The following is a 22,719-nucleotide window of genomic DNA, read 5'->3' as shown; positions in this document are numbered from 1 at the left end:
GTATGTTCTAATGCATAGCATGGTGACCACACTAAACAATATTGTATTACATATTTGAAAGTTCCTGGGGCGCCTGGGTGGCTCAGTCGGTTAAGCGTCTGACTTCAGCTCAGGTCACAATCTCGCGGTCCATGAGTTCGAGCCCCGCGTCGGGCTCTGGGCTGATGGCTCAGAGCCTGGAGCCTGCTTCTGATTCTGTGTCTCCCTCTCTCCCTGCCCCTCCCCCGTTCATGCTCTGTCTCTCTCTGTCTCAAAAATAAATAAATGTTAAAAAAAATTAAAAAAAAAAAGAAAGTTCCTTAGAGTAGAACTTAAATGTTCTCATCTCAAAAACAAAAAAAATTACATGAGTTGATGGAGGTGTTAATTAACCCTATTGTGGTAATCACTTACTATATACATATACATCTATTAATCACCTTGTACACCTTACAATTATACACTGTTTGGGGTGCCTGTGTGGCTCAATCGGTTAAGCCTCTGACTTTGGCTCAAGTCACAATCTTACGGTTCGTGAGTTCGAGCCCCCGCCTCGGGCTCTGTGCTGACAGCTCGGAGCCTGGAGCCTGGTTCAGATTCTGTGTTTCCCTTTCTCTCTGCCTCTCCCCTGCTCATGCTCTCGCTCTCTCTTTCTCTCTCTCTTAAAAATTAACATTTAAAAAATAAAAAAAATATATATACACTGTTAGTTACATCTCAAAAAAAGTTTGAAAAAATAAATTAGAATCACTATATGAGATGAGGGATGTTAATTAAAAAAAATTTTTTTTCCACTGGGGGTGGAATCCAGGTGTCAGTATTTATTTTATTTATTTTTTATTATTTATTTTTGAGAGAGAGCAGGAGAGGGGCAGAGAGAGAGGGAGGGCAGAGGATCCAAAGGGGGCTCTGCGCTGACAGCAGCTAGCCCCACACAGGGCTGGAACTCACCAACCTTGAGATCGTGACCTAAGTCCAAGTTGGATGCTTAACTGACTGAGTCACCCAGGTGCCCTCGAGTGTCAGTATTTATTAGATCTCCCCAGTGTTGCGGGCAAGATTAAGCAGCAGTTCTCCAAATCTTTGCTCTAAAGAGTGCAAAAAACAGAGTATTAAAAAGGAGTAATGTAGGAGCAATATTTTCTCCCTGGTGAGAATATGCAAACCTCCATTTTAACATTTTTAATTTTGCAATTTTCTTTTTTGTTTCTCCAGCTAATATCCTTTAAAAATCTTCACAGAAAATACTAAATGGACACTTCAGGCCCTGCTAGCAAATCATTCTTGGTGACTTCCAAGCAATGGCTTGGGAAAGTTGTCTCCATTGTGCATTCCTTTTGGACTATATCTCTTATTGGAACACATTAATCTGAATTACATTTGGAGAACATAAATTTAAACTAGATTAATTTTAAGGTCAACAAATGAAAAGTAAACACATACAAACAGACTTTGGCCAATGGAGGGAATAACTAGGTCCCCAGACTCTACAGCAAAGGAATATGTTTAAAGACTATTCAAGTGTCTTGTATATTTACTAATATAGTATGAAAGCAAACATTAAATATCTGGGGCTGCACATCTACTCAGGGTCAAGGTGGCCCCCAGTGTTCTGTTAAGTAGCCTAAGGAAACATGTTAATCTCTCAGATCACTGTGATAGCATGTGGATCAGTGACTACAGCAGGTATTACCTACATTAATGAGGTCCCAACACACTTGTTTCTGCAATGTGTGCAAGACAGAGAGGCCGTATCCATGTGACGGCCAACTTCACTGACAACTGTCATTGACAGAGGCCAGAAACTTCAAACCAAAATGTTAGGTTCATAACATGATATCCACATATAACCCCCAAAACTGTTCCATCCAGACATTTATTTATGAATGTTCTCTCCTGTGCTGAAGGAGGTTTCCAAGTCAAACACTTTGTGATTGATTGGAGCAGATTTGACTTTAAAGAATTAAGTGTGCTTGCTTATAATTTCATAAAGTCTCTATAATTCATGTTTTTTTTGTCATGGGTGAGAATCACAGTGATCCAGTTCTAATGCAAAAATATTTATCTCAACAGAGTTTGATTAAATAAAGCCAACACATGTCATCCTGAGCTCAGAATTCATATTAACTTTCAAAACCAGAAGAGAAGTGGACAAAAAGCGGAGGAAGAAAATGCCATCATCATTTCTGTTGCAAAAGCAAAGCCAGAGTTTCAACTGGGGGCAAAAGTAGGACTTGGCTAGGACGTGGCAGTCCGCACCATCCCCGTATCGCTGGGCATAAAGTTAAGTGCTACCAGTAGGTTGGCGATGTTTTGGGACTTCATCACTTCAGACTGTTCTAATGTAGAGGATGCGAGAATTACATCAGGGCCTTGGCTAAAACTCCCTGAAATTAACAGAACTTAGGATTGGAAGGTGATCATGTCCAGATAGCAGCTGTGTCTTATATATTTCTGCATCCTCCACGGAAGCAAGTGCAGTGTGTGTACTCAATAAATATCAGGCGGTTGCACACACTTGTGGAACGACCCTCCCACACGGGGCAGACATCCTCTCAACAGCGTCGTTGACAGATGGGCACCTGGCATCTGCTTCCATGCCATCTATTGACAAGTATCTAATGATCTCCTGAGGACGCTCATTCCCTTACTCAGCCCCACTAACGGTTAGAAAGCTCTGTCTTATGTCAAACTGAAACTCGCTTTCATGTAATGGGCCCCCACTGGCCTGAGTTCTGCCCTCTCCAACAACACAAAATGAATCTGTTTAGTCTTCTCTCTGATAGTTCTTTAGCGATCTTAGCAAAAACTAACAGCCCTCTCCCTGTTATGAGATCATCCCAGTCATTACCTTCTGGGCATCATTTAGAATGTTAATATTAATGTGAGTGCTCAGCGGTGCCAAGGATGGAAAATACCATTCCGGACAAAAACTGCGAGTGATGCTATTATACCTTATAATCAGATTCCGCACTGTGAACGCAAGCACGGCAAACTTTTAAACACACGTTAGCTTCCGTGAGGCATATTCAACAATGAGTACCAGGCTTCTTGTGTTGACTCCTTCCAAATTTCATTTCTGAATGAGGAATCCGATCATATCACTTCCTTGCCTAATATTCTTCAATGATTCCCATGACTTTCATTCAATCAACAAAAATTTATTAAGTTCCTATTATGTGCCAGGAGCTATGCTATGTCCTGGGTGCCAGAAATGATCAGGGAAGCACGGTCCCTTCTCTCATCAAGCTTGCAGTCTGTGGAGATGTGTCAGAAAACCATTAAACAACGAAGAAATACAATTTCAGATAAAGAAAACAGGTAAAAACTGATTGGAAATGAAGGTCATGTATTAGTCAGCTCCTCAGGGAAAGCCTGTATGAGGAGGTGAAATTTAAGCTAAGACCTCTTTGATGAAAATGAACAAACCACCATAAAAGTAGCAGCAAACTTGGTTTTGCTCTCTCCCAGGGAGCTTTTTCTCATCTGCAAATGGGAAATGCATTCCCTCAACTCTTCACCCAAATCACTGATTAATAATGTTGCCCAGGACAGGGTCGAGAAGGGAACTCTAGGCACCTAAGAGAGTTTCCTGCTAGGCTGTCTCTTGCAACATCTAATTTCAAGGACTTTGCAAAAGCAAATAATACGCTTTCAAGATTTCAAAAGCAGGGCAGAGTTTGTTCCCTACCACACTCCCATAAACAATAGAGAGGATGGTGCTGCCTGTTCTGGGGTTGTTTTCCTCTCCAGCAAAGCCACCTAGTGAGTAGCAAAGGAACTTTCCAGGAACGCATTTCAATGTATTGGCACTTGCAGCACCAGCCCCAGCGGGAGGCTCACAGCATGACACCTCAGCCCAATACAATTCAAACTTCCTTTCCCAGAGCAAAGACATAGCCGTCCCTGGACAGCTTGCCTTCCTGGAGAAGGCAATACTGACTGTTGAGTTAGTAGATGAAGCCTGGTAGAAGCCTGTGTCGTACTGTATACATGTCTACAAGAAGGGGCTTGAGGGCAGTGTTCTGGAAAGGGGGCAACTGAAAAATAAAACCTCTATACAATATCACTTTACCTGTCCCTGGTCCTCTGTGACCAGAAAACAAACAAAAGAAAGCCTTATACATCTTCCCTGTGTTCCTCATTTGCAACGTATTATCTCTGAAGAAGATACAATTTTTCCCAGCCCTTACCTTTAGCTAGAAAGACCTCATGTGAATACTCAGCACAAATCCCGCATTTTAGATTACAGTTGCTAACCTGTTAAACACACTCATTCACCCAACCTCTTTATAATCTGCAGGTTTTCATGCTGTGCATCCCCAATATACAGGGTGACTGTTATGATTATGCGAGTTTTACTATGCACAAGTATAGAGAACACCCTTGAAATAAAGTGATTTTAGATTTGCTTAGTCTTTGTGACCATTTCCCAGAAAATGTAAAGTGTTTTGAGGATAAGGACCCTCATTCTAAATGGTACAAAGACACCAGGTGGGTTAGCTGAAGGCCTGCTTCATAATCTCCCATATAAGAAAAGCCTTTCAAACATGAGCTACTCAACGATATTCAGAGCAGCACTGTTTGTAAAAGTGAAAGAAAAAATGTCCATCATCTGGACTATGAATGTCTGTCGGCAGGAAAATGAATAAATAAATGTGGTGTGTTCACATATCCGAATACCACAGATCCATTAAAAAGAATGAATTAAACCTAAAAGTATCAACATGGGTAAGTCTGCAAGAATGTATCGTTGAAAACGGGTATGTATGGAGGGACACCATTTATGTGAATGTTGTAACACACAAAACCACATATACAAATAGATTATGGATCCATATATTTGTAGCAAGACGCATATCTAATACACAAGTGGACACACATCAACTTCAGGTTCAGGATCACCCCAGGTCAGGGAGGGGGCCTTGGACAGGAGATTCGGACAGGAAGAGTACAAAGGAATTCCACCATGGTCACTTTCACTTATTTATTTACCTATTTATTTTCTAATGTAAAATATATGTGGCAAAATACGAACATTTGTTAAATCTGGGTCACAGTTATGCGGGAACCTGTATCTTTCTGTATGTTTGAAATAACATAAGTGAAAGAGCAAGGCTTAGGTTAAGTTTCATTTCCCCAGAGGAGCTGTTCTGTTGCTTCCCCTCTGACAACGAGATCCTTATTATTCAGCGGCTTTCCAATTTTTTCTTTTTTTAGCAACAGTCTTCCTTTCAAATGAAAATTTTTACGGGTTCCTAATACATACAACCAATAAAAGCTGAGGTGCCCTGGAGCCCCACTTCCTCACCTTACCTCCATGCAAACTAACAGTCCCCAAAGAGATCTCTGTGCAACCCAGGGCTCCACACAGCTCGATTTCAAACCACAGATGTAACTAATGGGGAATCCCTTTGGACCTGGTCTCCTGGACCCTACAAGCCAGTTTCCAAGCTTTGTGTCAACGATCCATGGTCAGAATGTTTGCATTCTCTCTTTGCCCTCCTTCTTCGGCCTCACTAGCTGGTAACCATGTCTTTTTATCTAGAGCCTGAAATCTTCAATAATCGACAAAAATTAATACTTCTCAACAAGTTGAAACTGGCATTTCTTAACCATCCACCCTACCATTATTCTCAATCACAGATTTAACAGCGCTTGTGTTAAAGTAAATATATGTGTGTGTGTGTGTGTGTGTGTGTGTGTACATTTTAAATAGTAACACAAAAAAAAAAAGATAATTTCTTTTCAAGAAGCAAACCTCCCTTAAATAAAAGGAAAGCAAGAAATGACTTGGGGTGAATGCAATTACACATGTTTGTAAGAGAATACAGTATTAGGAATGTCAAAAGTCAGAAAAATAAGATACATCAAATAAACACCCTTGAACCACTGACCAACACAAATATTTAATATGACATTTCCGTGACTAATGTTGCATCAGTACAGAAAACTAGTAAACATATTTAAACTTCAATTTTGTGAATGTTCTTATGCTTTAGCATTATATTTGTATTTTAGTATATGTGCTGGTGAAGCAAGCACAGCATTATATTTATATTAACATACATCCATTTGTTCTGCCAGGTGGTCTTACACTACTACACTTAGGGAAATGTCACATTTTGTTAAAGAAGCCTATTCAATGAAACATTCCAATTGACCATTCTGAGATACCAAAGTTCAAACTCACGGTTCCCAACAGATTCAAAATAGCCCTATAATGCAAATACGGTTTGTCAAACACGAAAATGTTTGTGGTAGCTAAATAGATACAAGTTTGGTATAGATAAGAAACAGTGATGGTGATAGCATTGAGTTGCTGGCTTTTAAAAAATGTCTATGTAATGAGAATAGAAACTACTTTGGGAAGAAACAGTAGTAACACGGAGCTTACCTTATGGACTGAATGACAGCTACCTAGTGAGCTGAGTCTCAGAGAGATCCCAGGATTAGAGTACAATGCTAAATGTTGCTGTCTGGCAATGCACCCGGGCTTCCTCTCCTCAGCTAGCGCCCACCCGGACATCACATGGCAGAGTTCTACATTGCGACGGGAGCACCCTCACCAAGGCACCCTGCCTTCGCACCAGGACCGAGCACTGTGTGGTCCTGGAAAGCAAAATAAAACCTTCACCAGCTTGTTTCCCCTTGGCCTTGCTCTCCCTTTAAAGGAAACAATCCCCCTCCCTCTACTGTCACTGTTGCACTCGTGGAGTAAGTACTGAGGATGGCAGCTGGGATGTGAAGGGCATTGTGGAAGAGAGACTGTCATGTGGAAGAGGGATTTCAGGGCAAGGCAGGGATTTAAAGGCAGGCAGAACAGGGCCAGAGGAAAACCAATGTATACTACTATGTCCTATGGTGATCAATTAAATGACTAAAATCAATCTGCTTGCCTGAGAATGAATACCTTGTTAACTGAGATCACAAAGGGACAAGAATAGTGGTAATTTTTTGAAGAGACTACTTTTAACACAAGCCAGCTGTCAAGCCATCTTTTAAAGCAGCATACGACCTTACGTGGGGTGGGGGGTGGGGAGATGAGGGGAGGAGAACGTGGGAAGTTCAAAGGACCACAGAAATGATAAAATGCATGGTGAAGTTTTCATCAGGAAGGTTATATAGCCTAAGAAGCCCAATGAAAATAAGTCTAAAACATGATTGGATAAGAGTAAAGGTTGATGAAACACCAAGATAGATTGATTACTGATGTCAGCTGCGATGTCCATCTCTAGCAATCCATAGGAAAAGAACAGACAACCCTCAGGGCTAGATTTAGTTACTCATCTGCACAAAATCAGATGGGATGACCACCATTATGACCTTGTGATAAAAAAGCATGCAAACAGGGCCTTGTATACAGTATCATTTCAGGATATTTAAGGATTAGGTCTAGAATTTCCAACAGGTAATAAGTCAACACATTGGGCCTGAGAATGGATATAAGACCAGTGTGAAGTGAATCCATCCAGCAAATGCCCAGTTTATCTGCAGGGCAGAATTTGAGTTCCAACAATGTACAATACACTCTTTATTAGCCTGACAGTCAGGAAGTGGAGTGCTTCAGCTAATCAAATATTTTTTGTTAATTGTTACCACATGCAGAAGGATTACAAATTTTTAAAGAATGAGAATAAATTAAAATACACTTAACACTGAAACTAAACTGATTATAATTTAATCTTTCTCTAATTATTCAGAATGCATTTCAGGGTCATCAGAGAAGCATAAATTATCAATGCTTGATGACTGATCAGGAAGTCACAGTTTTTTGAAAATCCTGGTTAATAGATGCTGGGTAACAAAGAATTCACTGCAACAGTTATCATTTGGGGGATTTATGTGCTAGGCATTTTGCTAGGATATGAAGTATGTCATTAATCCTCACCAAAAATAAAATTTCACAAATGATGAACTGATATTCAGAGTCCAGAATAACTTGTCCAAGGCCACACAACACAAACGGGTGTCAGAGCCAGGCTTTGAATGCAGAACTATCTGTCTTTAAAGAATATGTTCGTTCACTACATCAAGCAAATCCTTGTTGTGTAAAACTATTCATAAAATGTGCTGTCTGTACAAAACTTACACACAATGGGTCATGCTGTTTATTCTTCCAGGAATGCTGAAGGATTTTTCTTACCCAGTCTTGAGATTCCTATCATGTATTCATGAGGGCAGGAAACTGTGGCCATGAAATATTTTTGAAGTTTCTTTTTAAATGAATGGCCAACTGCTCCTTCATAGGACCCACAACATAGACTGAACATCTTTGGAAGAAACATGTTTTAAGACACTAAACCAGTGTGGCCTCAAGCACAAAACAAAATGATTTACCAATAAAGGTGTACACACTTAATATATACACTCATATACTCAAATTTTATACAGCGATTTAATTTTTGTGCTATTTTGCTTATTTTTTTAATGTTCATTTATTTATTTTGAGAGAGAGAGTGCATGAGCAGGAGAACAGCCAAGAGAGAAGGAGGAAGAGAGAGAGAAAGAATCTCAAGCAGGCTCTGCACTGTCAGCACAGAGCCCGATGCGGGGCTCAAACTCACAAACGGTGAGATCATGACCTGTGCCGAAATGAAGCATTGGACACTTCACCGACTAAGCCACCCAGACACCCCTTATTTTGCTTATTTTTAACTATAAAACATATCAGACTTGAAATTACTCATGAAACAATGTGGCTCTTTAAAATTATTTGACTTTAGGCTGGGTTTAAATCCATTAAAGAAATGAGTTCTACCTGTTAAGGGAGGAAAACAGTTATTTCATCAACAGATATGATACATCCTTCTTCCCATTATCTATGTTTAGTCCCAAACTCATTCATGTTTTCACTTGAAACATTTGTGGCTTTCTGTTCACCTTCCCTCACCAGCGCCAATTAAAATTCTTCAAGGTTCAAATGGCTTTTCTTCCTCCACCCATAATGGTTTCACTTATCTCTAAAGCAGGCAGTGATTCCTGTCATGGAATTTCACAAACAAGGGGGGACATGTGGCTGAACTTTAGAATGGTACAAAATAATCTCAGGCCATGATACTGTTTCATTAGCTAATCTCACTCACACACAGGAGACTTTGCTGTTGCTGAGATGACCCTATTCAAGGAGACAAGCCTCCCTCCCTCTCCTCTGCACATAGCGTTTCCAGATAAGCCCTAAGAATTTCTGTCTATTCCAAAATGAACTATTTTCATCTCCAGCAGCAAGCTGATATTTTCATTGTATTAAAGAAAAAGCTACCTTAACGGTAACTTGGGGTAAAAGGAACCCTGACTGTGCTCAAACGCTCCAATCAGAGAAAGAGACTTCCAGATATGAAGCTTCTCCACAGAAATATGGTGGGAAGGTAATTCTGAAAAGGCTGCAGCTTGATTCCTCTTTCTAAGTCGGGATCTTGCCCAGACACAAAAGTTTCACACTCAAGTCAAATCTAAGGAAAGTGAAAATCACTGCACTTCATAACTGAATTAAACTTCATTTAAGGTGGAGCTTGGAAAACGTACTCAACTGGCTTAAAACTTGATCGATTAGGTGGGGCTTGCCATGATCATATTTTGAAAGGTGATTCTACTACTCATGATTGTAACTTCCGTGGACTTGTTCAGCTGGGGATTTTACTCTTAGTCTTTGGACTGTTTGTTCGTTCTATTTCCTCCCTGAGATTTTATGTTCTCCATAGTAATTCTGTTAAACTTGAATCTGAGGTGACCCTTCTGACTCTGAACTCCAAGGGATTACTTTCTCACGGGAAGAAAAGTGAGGCTCATTTTTGATATGAGTGAATAGAAGAGGAAACACCCAGATTGAAGGTCAAGAAAATGTTACCTGGAACCTGAGTCAATATCAATAGGAACAGTTCATTGAAAACCAAAGTGTTATTTTATGCCCAGCTAAGAAAGGTGTTCACATTGCAAATTAAGTAGCTGAATGAGAAGAATGAAGAAAGCTTAAAAAAAAGATATCAATTATAATTCCTTAGACTTTATTTTATAACCTAAGAAATTATCAAGAGTTCTAATAAAATATGATCCTTGACATACCTGCCTAGAAAGGATATTTATAGGGTCGCAAAATTCTTAAACTGGAAGGATCCCAAAAGAACAGCTAGTTCAATACTTTTTTTTTTTTTTAATTTAAAAAAAAATGTTTATTGTTTCTGAGAAAGAGACAGAGCATGAGCAGGGTAGGGGCAGAGAGAGAGGGAGACACAGAATCCGAAGCAGGCTCCAGGCTCTGAGCTGTCAGCACAGAGCCCGACGTGGGGCTCAAACTCACAAACCATGAGATCATGACCTGAGTTGAGGTCGGAGGCTTAACCAACTGTGCCTCCCAGGCACCCCAACACTTTTCTTTTTCTAATGAAGAAATTGAAGCACAGAGGGGTTAAGTGTATTTAAATATGTTAAAAACTGTCAACATATATTTCAATTATTGTCACAGCAAAACCAAGTTTAATATCAGAAGAGTATAAATAAATAACACCTATGCATAATACCAAAGCATGAAAACTATTTTCATAACAGCAAAAACAACCTAGTATCTCTTTAAAAGAGCAAAATGGTGGCATAAATGTAATATTTTCTTAAAATTCGCAGGAATAATTCAGTTTTCCCGCTAATCTAGACTCAATTTCCTAATCAACCATTATGCTTTTACTGACCAGCTACTGAATGCTAAGTATGTAACTCAAAACTCCAAAATTTAATTCTGGTAAGAATTTTGACATTAAAAAATGGTGAATAAAATCTTTGTACACACTGTTCCTGCCTATGAGTGCTTGTACCTTTTAATAACTTTCATTTCTTCTGAAGATGGTTTTCTTCCTTACTCCAAGGATTATAATGGTATTGTTTTTAAGAATCAAAGTGTCTCTCAACTCCCATCTATTCAACAAGTACTTAATTGAAAGAAGGGCTGTGGTTGTGTAAGGAGCCCATGAACCAGTTATGGCACCAATTTTTAATGTTTTTGTTCATAATATTGCTGATTTTCTTCTACACAGCTATTTTTCTTCTTGCTATTGAAAAAATAATATAGGATGTAGTTAACCAGTTATTCACCCAATCTGGGAAAGTGGGCAGAAACAATATTTATCGTACTATACAGCAATTGACCATTATACCATGTCAAAGTTATAAGTAGGTAAGATAAGACCACCGAGAGGAAGGCTATAAAACTGGTGAGCTTAGCCCTGCTTAAGGTATAATTACCAACACTGCAAATCCAGACACTCGTTTCTTTAGTGCACCCAGAGTCAGTCCCCACTGAAGACCTTCATCTACATAACATAATGTCCATGTATTAATTTATGATGGGGACTATTTTTTTTCCAAGCACTGGGAAACTCATGTAAAGTTTCCTGAGTAGCAAGGGCTAATACCTGGCCATCCGCTTCTCCCTACTCTTTTCATGAGCCCACAGGTGTCCAATAGAATCTGTATTAACACCATTATCCAGGCAACCCCTGCCAAGCCCACTAAGATAAATTTTACAAGCCTTGTTCCACAGCAGTGCCTTTTCATTCTCTAGATAACTAAGCGCCCAGGTAGTAATCAAGTTATTTTGGAGATCAGGAAATAAGAGCTAATATAAGCAGCTGCTTGAGGACCACTTCACCATGGCCCAGTGGAAAACTTGAGAAGTTCACCTTCTCTCAATTCCAAAAGCTCTCTCATCAACTGAATATTCTAGCATCGCTTTCTCCTGAAACAGGTTTTAAAAAAAATCATTACCTCTTCAAACCCATGTTGCTTTATCATATGGTAGCTCTATTCATAATTTTTGGAGGTACCTCCATACTGTTTTCCGTAATAGCTGAACCAACTTATGTTCCTGTTAACAGTGTACAAGGGTTCCCTTATTTCCACATCCTTGCCAACACTTATCTCTTGTCTTCTTGATGATAGCCAAGAGATATATGCACTCCTATGTTTATTGCAGCATTATTCACAAAAACCAAAGATACGGACACAATCTAAGTGCCCACCAACAGATGAATGCATAAAGAGGTTGTGGTGTGTGTGTGTGTGTGAGCGTGCATACACAATGAAATATTATTCTGCCATGAGAAAAAGGCAAAAGTTGCCATCTGCGACAACAGGGATGGAACTTGAGGGCCGTATGCTAAATGAAATCAATCAGACAGAGAAAGATAACTACTCATAAAAAACCAATGGAATGGTGGTCACCATTGGCTGGGGGGGTGAGGGAATTGGGAATAAGTTGTTTAAAGGTACAAACTGGAAACTAATAATAAATTCTGGAGAGCTAATAAGGCACATCATAGTGATTGTGGTTAACTATATTGTATTATAAACTTCAAAGCTGCTAAGAAACTAGATCTTAATTGTCCCCACCACAAAAAAAGAAATAATAATTATGTAACATAATAGCTAACACTATGGTGGTTGGTTATCTTATTGCAAAATTTAAATATATCCAATTAGTGTGTTGTACATTTTAAACTTACAAAATGTTATGTGTCAAATATATTTCATTTAAAAATCATTATCAAATCCTTCCTCTTTTTTTTTCACCTTTTTCAAGATTCCATTGAGTCTACTCTTCATATTGGAAAAATTGATTTTCTCCAGGTAAATTTTTCTTTAATTATTTTACAGGTCTCCTTTATAGTCATAAAAATAAAACTGGGCTTCTGTTTGCTGCTACCTTGCACAAAAACTAGTGGACAGATTGACATAAAAAAATGGAGAGGGTAAGTTTGAAATCATCTTAAATGTTTTTTTTAAGTCTTTATAGAAGTCTTAAAATTCACCTGGCCTTAAGTAGTGGGGATCCTTAAGTAATCATACCCCCAGAGCAGTTGGAACTGAATTAAAAAGGAGTGCAGGGGCCCCTGGGTAGCTCAGTCAATTAAGCGTCTGACTTTAGCTCAGGTCAAGATCTCACAGCTAGTGAGTTCGAACCACGTGTGGGGCTCTGTGCTGACACCTTGGAGCCTGAAGCCTGCTTCGGATTCTGTTTCTCCATCTCTCTCTGTCTCTCCCCCGTTCGTGTTCTGTCTCTCTTTCTCTCTCTAGGGAAAAAAAAAAAAGGAGCGCAAAGGGATATCCATCTGTAGGGGCACAGCATACATACAGAATGCAACTGAAGGGGACGGTGAAGAAGAACTTTGCACATTCTTTGCACGAGGGCAGATTCTCTGATGTGTGATTGAGCTGCTTCTCACATGGGCAACTCCAAGAAACCTACTGCCGTGGAGCAGATGTACCAGGTTCTATGTTTCTACGAGAGTGTGTGTGATACATGGTGTAGATCTCTAATCCTATCAATATGTGCGGCATCCAGATAAGCCTGGCGAAGTAGTCTAACAACCACCGATGTGTGTGTGTGTGTGCGTGTATGTGTGGGTGACTGTGAGCATCACCAAGCTCTATACCAGTCCTGCGGTCACAGCACACGTTCTCGAAAACCCCTAAACTGATCACACCATCATAGCAGTTGAGAAATGTGCAGGAAAATAAAACCGCAGAACCTGGGAATTGCAGATGAAAGCAAGTGGATAAGGAACACCAATCCCGTTTCTTTTCAATGGAGAATACTGAGGTCCAGATTATGGATTTAGGGCCAGAGTGACAGATGTCCTTAAAAGTAAGGTAAATATATCAATATGAGAAAATATCTAATATTTTAAGGTATTCAAAGCATACAGAGACAGAAATCATCTCATTTTATTACACAGCTGACTTTGGGTTGGCAGAATAGTAATTAGCATTAGTCCCATTTAACAGGTGAGAAACATGACATTCAGAGTCCTGCTGACATTCAGAGCTGAGCTGCAGGCACACCACAAGAACACAGGACTTAGTCTGTCTTTACTCTCCAAGACCCGCACAGACTTTTTACTCTCTTGTGCTTTCTGTGGAGAATAGAAGGCAAAGGTAAGTGTGCCACTACAGAGAAGTAGGGGAGAAGGTAACAGGGAAAGGTCATTTGGCATGTCTCTGTTTCAGGTAAACTCTGGCTGTCTGAGTTTATATGTGGTCTGAGTATGAAGGCTGATGGAACACAAACGTACTGGAAATTGTTTTCTTCGTAACTTTTCATATTCCACAAGTCTGCACCCTAGCATACGCTAACAATTCTTGCGCACAGCCTTCAACTCCTGTTCTTTCTTCTCTATTCTGACCTTGACTAGCTGTCATCCAGTTCAGCCAGGAGCAACGGTACCAAGCGAATCTGATATCCGACCACACATGTTTCCAAAATTGTGAGCTCTCTGTGAGCGACGGGAGGAACTGCTTCATCGGGACTAATTGCCAAAGGTTTACTTTGAGAAGCAATAAAGCAGTAGATAGGGAGTGGAAATCTATATGCAGGTACTTGGGTTTCTATTCTGAGCTTGCAATGGATTTTTAATTGGTTAGTTTTGCTAAAAGGTCAATGTATTAACCTTTGAGATCTTTCCTTAATTCTTAAGATTTCTTAAATGCACATTTAGAAACACACAGGTGCTTAACACATTTTGTCCAGTTAAACGGGCCTCTGTGATCTGAAATTGACATAGGCAGGTGGCTGCCAGATCTGCACTACTTCGGGAAATGGATGTATTTCTCCTTTACTGGCTCTCCGTGGGAAGGAGAGGAGGAGAGGGGAGGGAGTATGCTGACAGACAACAGCGGGGTGATTCTGTGCTCAGCATCTTGTCTTGGTGGTATACCCAAGCTGCAAGATTTATAACCTTCTTGTTACAGTGCATCAGCTTCAACACTTTCAGTGAAGTCTTCAATAACTTCGATGACATCTTGCTGAGGGGTTTTGTCATTAAAAGCCTAAAGCTGGTCATTAACAAACCTTCTCTGCAATCATCTACTGCTGTGCTAACTCAGGCATGGATCCGACTGGAAAGTTGGGCTGGCTCAGAAACTTTCCAGAAGTCTGCTTTTTTTTTTTTTTTTTTTTCCCTCTCTATGGGGTATATTTCTTTAGGGAAAGAAAATACAGTTCTCAATTATTTAATCATTTATTTCTCATTACCCATTGGCTAACTCTTCTCTGACAGACACAACCAAATTCAACAAATGTATACAACACCTACTACATGACAGAAATGGTAGTCAGGGCTGAAGATATAACCACGAAAAAGACACGGCTCCAGTCTCAGGGAGTTCATGGCCCCCTTCAAAAATTAGCCATCATTTACAGAATCCTTTGTAATGGGCCAGACTCTGTATTTAGGCTTTAAAGGCACTACCCTGTTCATTTTGCAGATGTGCTTATTAGCCCCGTTTTAAGGATTAGATAGCTGAGGTGTTGTCTGCTTATGAATTTTCCCCAAATTATTGATTGAGCATGTGGGTGGCAGAACCAGGTTTCGAACCCATGTCCTGCCTGAGTCCCAACAAGTTCATGGACTCCAAACAACAGGATCTGGGCCAAGAAGAAGGCAAAGGCCATGGCATTCCAGGCTGAGGGAAAGATCATGGGCCACGCAAGAGGCAGGCAGGCACATGCTGGGCACATGCTCAGGCACGTGATGAACAGGCAGAACACAGACTCAAATCCCCTTTCAGGAGAACTGAGGTCACGGCTGGAGTATTACTTACTGGGGCCAACCTCCCCTGCTTCACACTCTCGCTCACCTCAGCGGCTTTCAGATTATTGAGGCATCCATTTGTGTGTGTTTACACAGGAACTTAAACTCGCCTGCTGTCCGCTCCGGAACAGCAAGGACTGGTGTACGTTTTACGAATATAACTGACATTCATATGATGTGACAAAAGCTTAACTCCTGAAGATGACTGCTTTCCAAACTTACACAAACATCAAGCAACCAGTTGCTTGATGGTCCTTTCTGCTGCCAATGATTTAAGTTTTCCCCTAATCTGGCAACCTCTCTGATGGAAATAATGAATAGAGGGAGGCTGTTTCTGCTTTCTACTCCACAGGAGTCAACTGTAAATAGCCAGAGGCCCAAAGCTACAAGACTGACTCAGAGGTTCCCCCCAAAAAATGATGGAGAAACCTGTAGACATGGGGGAATATTCTGCTATAACTTAATTACTTGGAGGGAAATTTGAAAAAAAGCCTTGGGATGACATTTTTTAAATAAAAAGTTAAAAAAACTTGGGGTGATAAATATATTCTTAAGAGTACATATTTCGGGGCTCCTGGGTGGCTCAGTGGGTTGAACATCTGACTTCAGCTCAGGTCATGATCTCCCACTTCATGAGTTTGAGCCTGGGGTCAGACTCTGTGCCGACAGCTCAGGGCTTAGAGCCTGGAGCTTGCTTCAGATTCTGTGTTTCCCCCTCTCTCTGCCCCTCTCCCACTGGTGCTCTGTCTCTTTCTCAAAAATAAATAAACATTTAAAAAAAATTAAAAAGAGTACACATTTTCTAATAATAATAATAATAATAATTATTACCATCGATTGAGAGCCTACTGTGCACCAGCAGTTGCTGGTTGGGGGTGATTACACAATAGCTCATTAAATGGAATCTTTACAACAACCCCGGTCAAGGAAAGTGTTAATCCATTTGTATAGGTGAACAAACTGAGGATTTGGGAGGCTGAACAATTTGCCAAGGGCCCCTCATTGAATAATTTGCAGAACTGAAATGTAAGCCTAGTTACAGGTTATTGCAAGTTTTTTGTGTCTCTACTGTGTTGCTTTTATCTATATCTATGTTAATGAAAAACAATCTATTTAAAGGCATTTAAATAATGCAATGATTAAAAAAGCATTAGCTGATTTCCCTCTCTTTTTTTTTCTTGAAATGACATCCCCCGCCCGCCCCGCCCCCTGCCGCCCTTTCCCAAAAGGAAACAGAAACATTAGCTTACTTTTTACTGCTCAATTAATTGCTGTGGGATTTTACCTGAAGAGACCAGAAAGACCTCCAGGCAGATATCATTGATCCAACTATAGTGTCATTATGTGCCTGTCCATATGTGTGATGTTAGAGAGAAGGCTTTGTTTGTGGGGATCACAAAGCCATCATCCATCCGACTCTGCGGGTTCTGGCGGGCCCTCACCTGCAGCGCTTCCCACGAATGTCTTCCTTGCCTGTTATTAGTTTTAATTGCTCACAGGGCGTTCTTACTAGTAAAGTTCTTGCCAGTCAAGATCATCAGCACCACCTCAAAGGAGTCTCAGGAAATCAATTAGTAAATTAGGCTCTAGTCCCCTGAGGAGAGGCAGGATAGGGAGTGTCGAAGCTTTGTCCAAGGTCACAGGACCAATTGGCCCCTGCAGACGCAGCAGGAAGCAAATTTATTCAAGTCCAGAGTACCAAAGTAAGGAAAAGGTTCTGTGTGGTAGGACAAGTAATCACTCTGAGTCAGAAAACCCTGGACTCACAGGTCTTATCAAACACCAAAATAGTAGTAGTGGTAATAATAATGCACACATTCCGCTTGGTTCTAGGAGATAGGACTTAGTAACCGTGATCTTGAGCAAATGACTTAGCCTCTTTGAATCTCACTTTCCTCATCTGTAAAATAGGAGCAATGACCTCATCTCACTGTTTTGAAAATGAAGTAATATGATGGTATCAGCGAAGATTCTTTTTGTTCCAAGTGATGGAAACCCAGTCAGATTCAGATGAAGCAGAAAGAGCACTTAATTATAAGTAAAAGTAATGTCTCTCAAGAACACGCACGCAGCTGGGTCTGAGGAAAAACTGGAATTAGAGGCTCCATTTCTAAGTGCCACCCTGAAGCCCTTCCTATTTCTTGTCTCCACGTCCCTGCAGCCCCCCTTTATACTACTGCTTAGCGTCCATGGCAGGACATAGCCAACAGCCCACAAAGGTACATCCCCCTGCCAAGTTAGGCTAAGAGACAAGGTGACTGGCCCAAATTCTAAATCTCAGGGAAGAACTGGGATTGGCCCAGCTCATGCCATGTACCTGCATTCAGACCAATCAATTATATATTAACAAGGAGCAGGATTGTATTCTACCTACATGGCTATCCCTGGGGTAAGCCTGAAGATGAGAGGAGATGGGTATTTCATAGAAGAAAAGGGATTAATTACTAGAAAAGAGAGTTTCTCCACAGATTAAATAAACGGTGTCCACTACAACAATATATAAGAAATAGCTATTACTATACTCACTCCAGAATAAATACGCTTGTCTTTTTTTTTGTCGATAAGTAGATTTCTGCATATTTGAAAGACCACATTTTTTTAAAAGCAAAAAATTATAATATGTATTAATGACAATGAATATAGATCATCTAATGTTAAAAAATCAGAAAAGAACATAATACTGTGAACAGTTAATGTTTTAAGTGTATAATATTTTTTTCCATATGTTTAAAGACACAATTGAAATTCTACAAGTAGAAAAACAGAATTTTGTTTCTAGTCCTATTCTCCTCTCTTGCCCCTGAGAAATCCAAATCTCTTCACATTTTCCACTCTCACCTTCAGTTACTTTTCTGTCTTTAAGTTGTCTTTGTTTGTGGGTCTACCAGCGAATTTTTACTGTTAAGGATCTAACTGTATTAAAGTACTTGAAACTATTTCAAAGAGCAATGAAATGTCCTAATATGTTAGCACTAAACAGAGCACCAAGCTGAAAATGAAGAAAGCCAATTTCTATTTTTCTCTCTTTTCCCAGGAAACACAGAACAATTTTGGACAAGTCATTTGTGGTCCTTATATCATCCATAAATCTGCCTGCCGGTAACCAGCTTACTTTCCTCCTAGGATGAAGCTGGGAACATCAATGGATTAACTATGAATAGGGTCATTTACAGGGAGAAAGAGAGTGGAATCTCAGAAAACTGGACATTTCCTTTTTATTTTATCAGGAAGTGAATTCCTACCTAGAGAATGAATCTGTTTTGCATGTAATACAAAAGAATTATTTCACTTGGATCAAACTGTAGGAATCCAATTGCCCTCTGCCAATAAATTCCAAGCCAGAGTGAGGGATTGAGTACCATATATTTTAGGTTTTGGAAAGAGACCATTTTGTGTCACTTTCCAGAATTCCTTCTGGCTGATTTCAGTATATTACTGATTAATTTGGAAAGAATAATTTTAGGACCTTTCAAATAGAATGATGAGAGAGAAGTGTACCTATCATGGTAAAAAAGGAAATTGAAAGTCTCGTTTTACATTGGATTTTGTTTCTGTGATAGGATTCCTTTATAGGGAGGAGAAATTAAATTTACAAAGCAACAGTGTTCCAAGTAGAAGCTGAAATGGGGAAATTAACTGGTGTAGAAATGTGTGTTACCAGTTAAAGATGATTCCTTCACATTTGTTTTCAAATGTGAAAAGAATGCCATGGGGGGGAAGAGCATTTGCCAGAATAATAGTATTGTCTTGAAATAAAAGTCACAGATTCTATATTACAAAAACCTGTTCCTAAATGGAGCTGTTTGGTTACAAATGAAACACACAGTGCTGGAAGACTCATTTTAGACTAAGACTCATCGAAGGCCATTCTAAAGTTTATTGCATAAATGCTTAATTTTGGTCCTTTACAAATTCCGTCAGTTCATTTCTTGGTAGTTAGGATGTTGAAATATGCACATAGGCATGCTGTAGTTGGTCAGTACTAATCTGTTTGTAATAACTAATGTTCTCTTCGAACAGACACCACCCCCTCTGTTCATATCACCTTCACCCAGGAGTCACAAAATGCTGAAGACAGTCGCTTTTACTTGATTAAATTTTGAAAGGTTGAAGCTAGGCCAAAATTCTCACCTTCCTCTTTCCTAAATACTTTTTCTCCTCTCTCTTAATTACGTGGCTTTACACTGATTTACATGAATTTCGGCTTTCAAAATCATTGGTCTTTGCTGAATGCAAATAGGCACGTGGGAAAATTATATTAAGTTTGCACAATTGATCTTTCATCATTTCAAATGGTACCTTTGAACAGTTCCTGAAATGTCTGTCTGAAATACTCCCAGCGCTGAGTGTCATCAAGAGATGCAGGGTCACCCTGGGGAAGCCCGTTCTCAGTGATGTAAATTACAGGGTTATTATACGTATCCTGGAACAAGAGAGCAGAAGTTTTATTCCAAACAGATGTAAAAAAAAAAAAAAAGACTCATAAAATCAGGTGCATTACCCTCTATCTTCTCTAAGCTACAACCCAAAACTAGTTTTCATCAAATTGCACTGACCCTATTAACTTAATTTTCCACGCACTGACCTTTTATGACTAACAATGGGAAAGCAAAACTGTGCAAATGTCCATGAAGACAGTCAAATGACTCTTACCGTAATGAGAAGACAGAAATATCCTTCTTCCATCAGCATCTGCTGATTGTCACTACTCCTTAACCCCTTGGTCCCACCAACAGCTACACTCTCTATCTCCCCACAGCAAGGGTCCTAAAAATCATTAACTTAAATTTTTAATTTCAGCTACCTGGACACTATCCAGCATAACGGAGGCCAAAAAAGGATCCAGTTATTTCAGCCTTTAATGTGCCTTTTGATAATCACAGTTGTGACATCAGCCTGAAAAATATTTCCAAGCAACTTCTTTGACCCCAACTGACTTTAACAAAGAATCCCAACTTTGACCTTGTTTTGAAGCCCCTTATCAGCCAGTTATCCTTCACCAACTTAAATCCTAATCTCTCTTCCCAAGCCAATATATAAGCTACTGTCTAAAATCATTCTTTTTCCAAGTTCTTATATATATACACGTATGTCTGTCTTTCCATTTCCACACATTTGGGTGTACATGAACACAAACGTGTTTTACCTTAATATATTTCAGTAGTTTACGTATTCCCCATGGCACCACATAGACCCAATCCAACCTTTTCCAAGATGGGTCTGGAAAAACTTGAAGCTCCACATCCTGAAGAAAACCCACTTCTTCTTTCTTGTTCTCCTGGTACTTGACCAAACGACTTGTATAATATTGCACAGCGAAGAAATCAGCTGTGCCTTTAATCATTCTCTTCTCTTCTTCTGTAAATTCTGGAAGCCTTGATGATGGATAGCCTTGCTTTTTACTCATGAAGGCAATCTGGGACTTGACAACTTCTGGATAATCACCGTCAATAAATATGGGTTTAGCAAAGAAATCCAAGCAGAAAGCAATGGCTCTTTTAGCAGCTTCCTGGTCGGACACTGAGTTGGTATCTGCTGGTTCCGCCCAGCCAGCAAAAATTGCTAGGGACACCATGCCCTTCTGTTCTTTTCGGAATAAAGAATCGTAGCTGTGCCAGGATCTGGCGTGAGCTTTGATCAAATTATGAGCTGCCTGATAACCTCCAGTTCCAAAGTGAGGTACACCAGGAGGAAATACACCGAGATCATATGCCATGATGGCAAGAATATTAGGCTCATTTATGGTGATCCACTGCTTGACTCGATCTCCAAACGTACTGAAGCAAAACCGGGCGTATTTGTCAAAGGATTCGATGATTGCCTCTGACAACCAACCTCCTTTGTCTTCTAAGGCCTGAGGCAAGTCAAAGTGGTAGAGTGTCACTATGGGTATGACCCCATTAGTTAACAAATCATCAATGATCTTGTTGTAATAGTCTATTCCTAGGAAAGAAAAAAGAAGAACGTATGAGAAGTAAAGTTATTTTTAAAACATTGACCATAAGTAGCGATCCGGAGAGGATTGGGAATAATTTCCTAAGTAACTTTTATTCCAAATAAGGTTTGTTACTTCCTGCATATAATCAAGTAAAGGCTGGGAGGAAGAAACATGAAGAATTCCAAGGAAGAATGGCTGAGCAGAGGGTTGGGGATGTGACGGAAGATGTGGAAGATGTATGTTCTGACAGGAATACATTTGGGCAAGTTGCTACCACATAACTTTGTGTTATTATCACATGTATTGAAATTATTTTATTTGCATGCTTGATTTCTAACCCCACTAGAATACAAGCCTCATAATAGCTGGGGTCTTATCTAAGTCACCTCTGGATCCCCCAAATCCTGGAACAATACCAGAAAGTCAGTAGATAGATGCTCAATAAATAGTTGTTGAATGAATGAGTGGTTCTCAATGGTATTAAATATAAAGTAAAGGAACTGATCTAGAGGACTGTCTCAGTTCTTCTCCAGATATAGCGGTCTTATCAATCTAAAAAGGAGACCCACTGAACATGAAAAAGAGGTCCCAGAATGTGGGTTACAAGGGCAGTTAGCCAGAGCCTTGGCATATTAAGGAATATGGTTGAGAACTTTGCTCTAGGATTCTGACATAGTCCATGAGATACCTAGCCACCTCTGGCTCTCAGCTAATTCTCCAGCATTGCATGTGGTGGAGGGGGGAGAGCTTTTAGTATTGTGGCAGAGTTCAGAAGAATGTTATTAAGTTGGAGATGCTCTGTCTCAGAAACCAATGCCAAGAAGATGTTGCGTCCAACCTAATAAGGACTCTTAACTGGAAGAGACTTTCTTAGGACAGATTGATATTAGTGCTTCGTGTTATTTTATGTCTAAGATTGTGGAAGAAACCTAAGCTCAGAAGAGAGAAGCTGTCCTGCTTTTCTGGATAATAACTAAATTCCTATGTAGAATTGTATTGCACTCAAAGTTTGTTCAGAAGTAGGGTCCTTTTTTCTCTGTTTTTTTTTTTTTTTAACTTCATATCCTCTGATTAAAAAATAATTTAGGCTTTTCAGGGTGCCTGGGTGGCTCAGTTGGTTAAACAAATGACTTCAGCTCAGGTCAGGATCTCACAGTTCATGGGTTTGAGCCCCATGTCAGACTCCATGCTGACAGCTCAGAGCCTGGAGTCTGCTTTGGATTC

General features: G+C 39.9%; 1 protein-coding gene across 1 annotated transcript in view; it reads right to left on the bottom strand.

Annotated features, from left to right (window-relative positions):
- LOC125922675 (cytosolic beta-glucosidase) overlaps window positions 1–22,719 on the bottom strand; it is a 106,551-nt gene that overhangs the window by 40,731 nt on the left and 43,101 nt on the right. The window contains exons 3-4 of the mRNA XM_049630386.1: window positions 20,704–21,500; window positions 19,857–19,980 (exon numbers count right to left, since the gene is read on the bottom strand). Of these exons, the coding sequence (XP_049486343.1) occupies window positions 19,857–19,980; window positions 20,704–21,500 (921 nt within the window). The remainder of the gene's footprint in view (window positions 1–19,856; window positions 19,981–20,703; window positions 21,501–22,719) is intronic.

This window comes from Panthera uncia, chromosome B1 (genome assembly GCF_023721935.1).
Source record: "Panthera uncia isolate 11264 chromosome B1, Puncia_PCG_1.0, whole genome shotgun sequence".
In the NCBI taxonomy this organism is placed as follows: domain Eukaryota; kingdom Metazoa; phylum Chordata; class Mammalia; order Carnivora; family Felidae; genus Panthera; species Panthera uncia.
The sequence above is the reverse complement of the archived record's forward strand: the minus strand, read 5'-3'. Positions and strand labels throughout refer to the sequence as shown.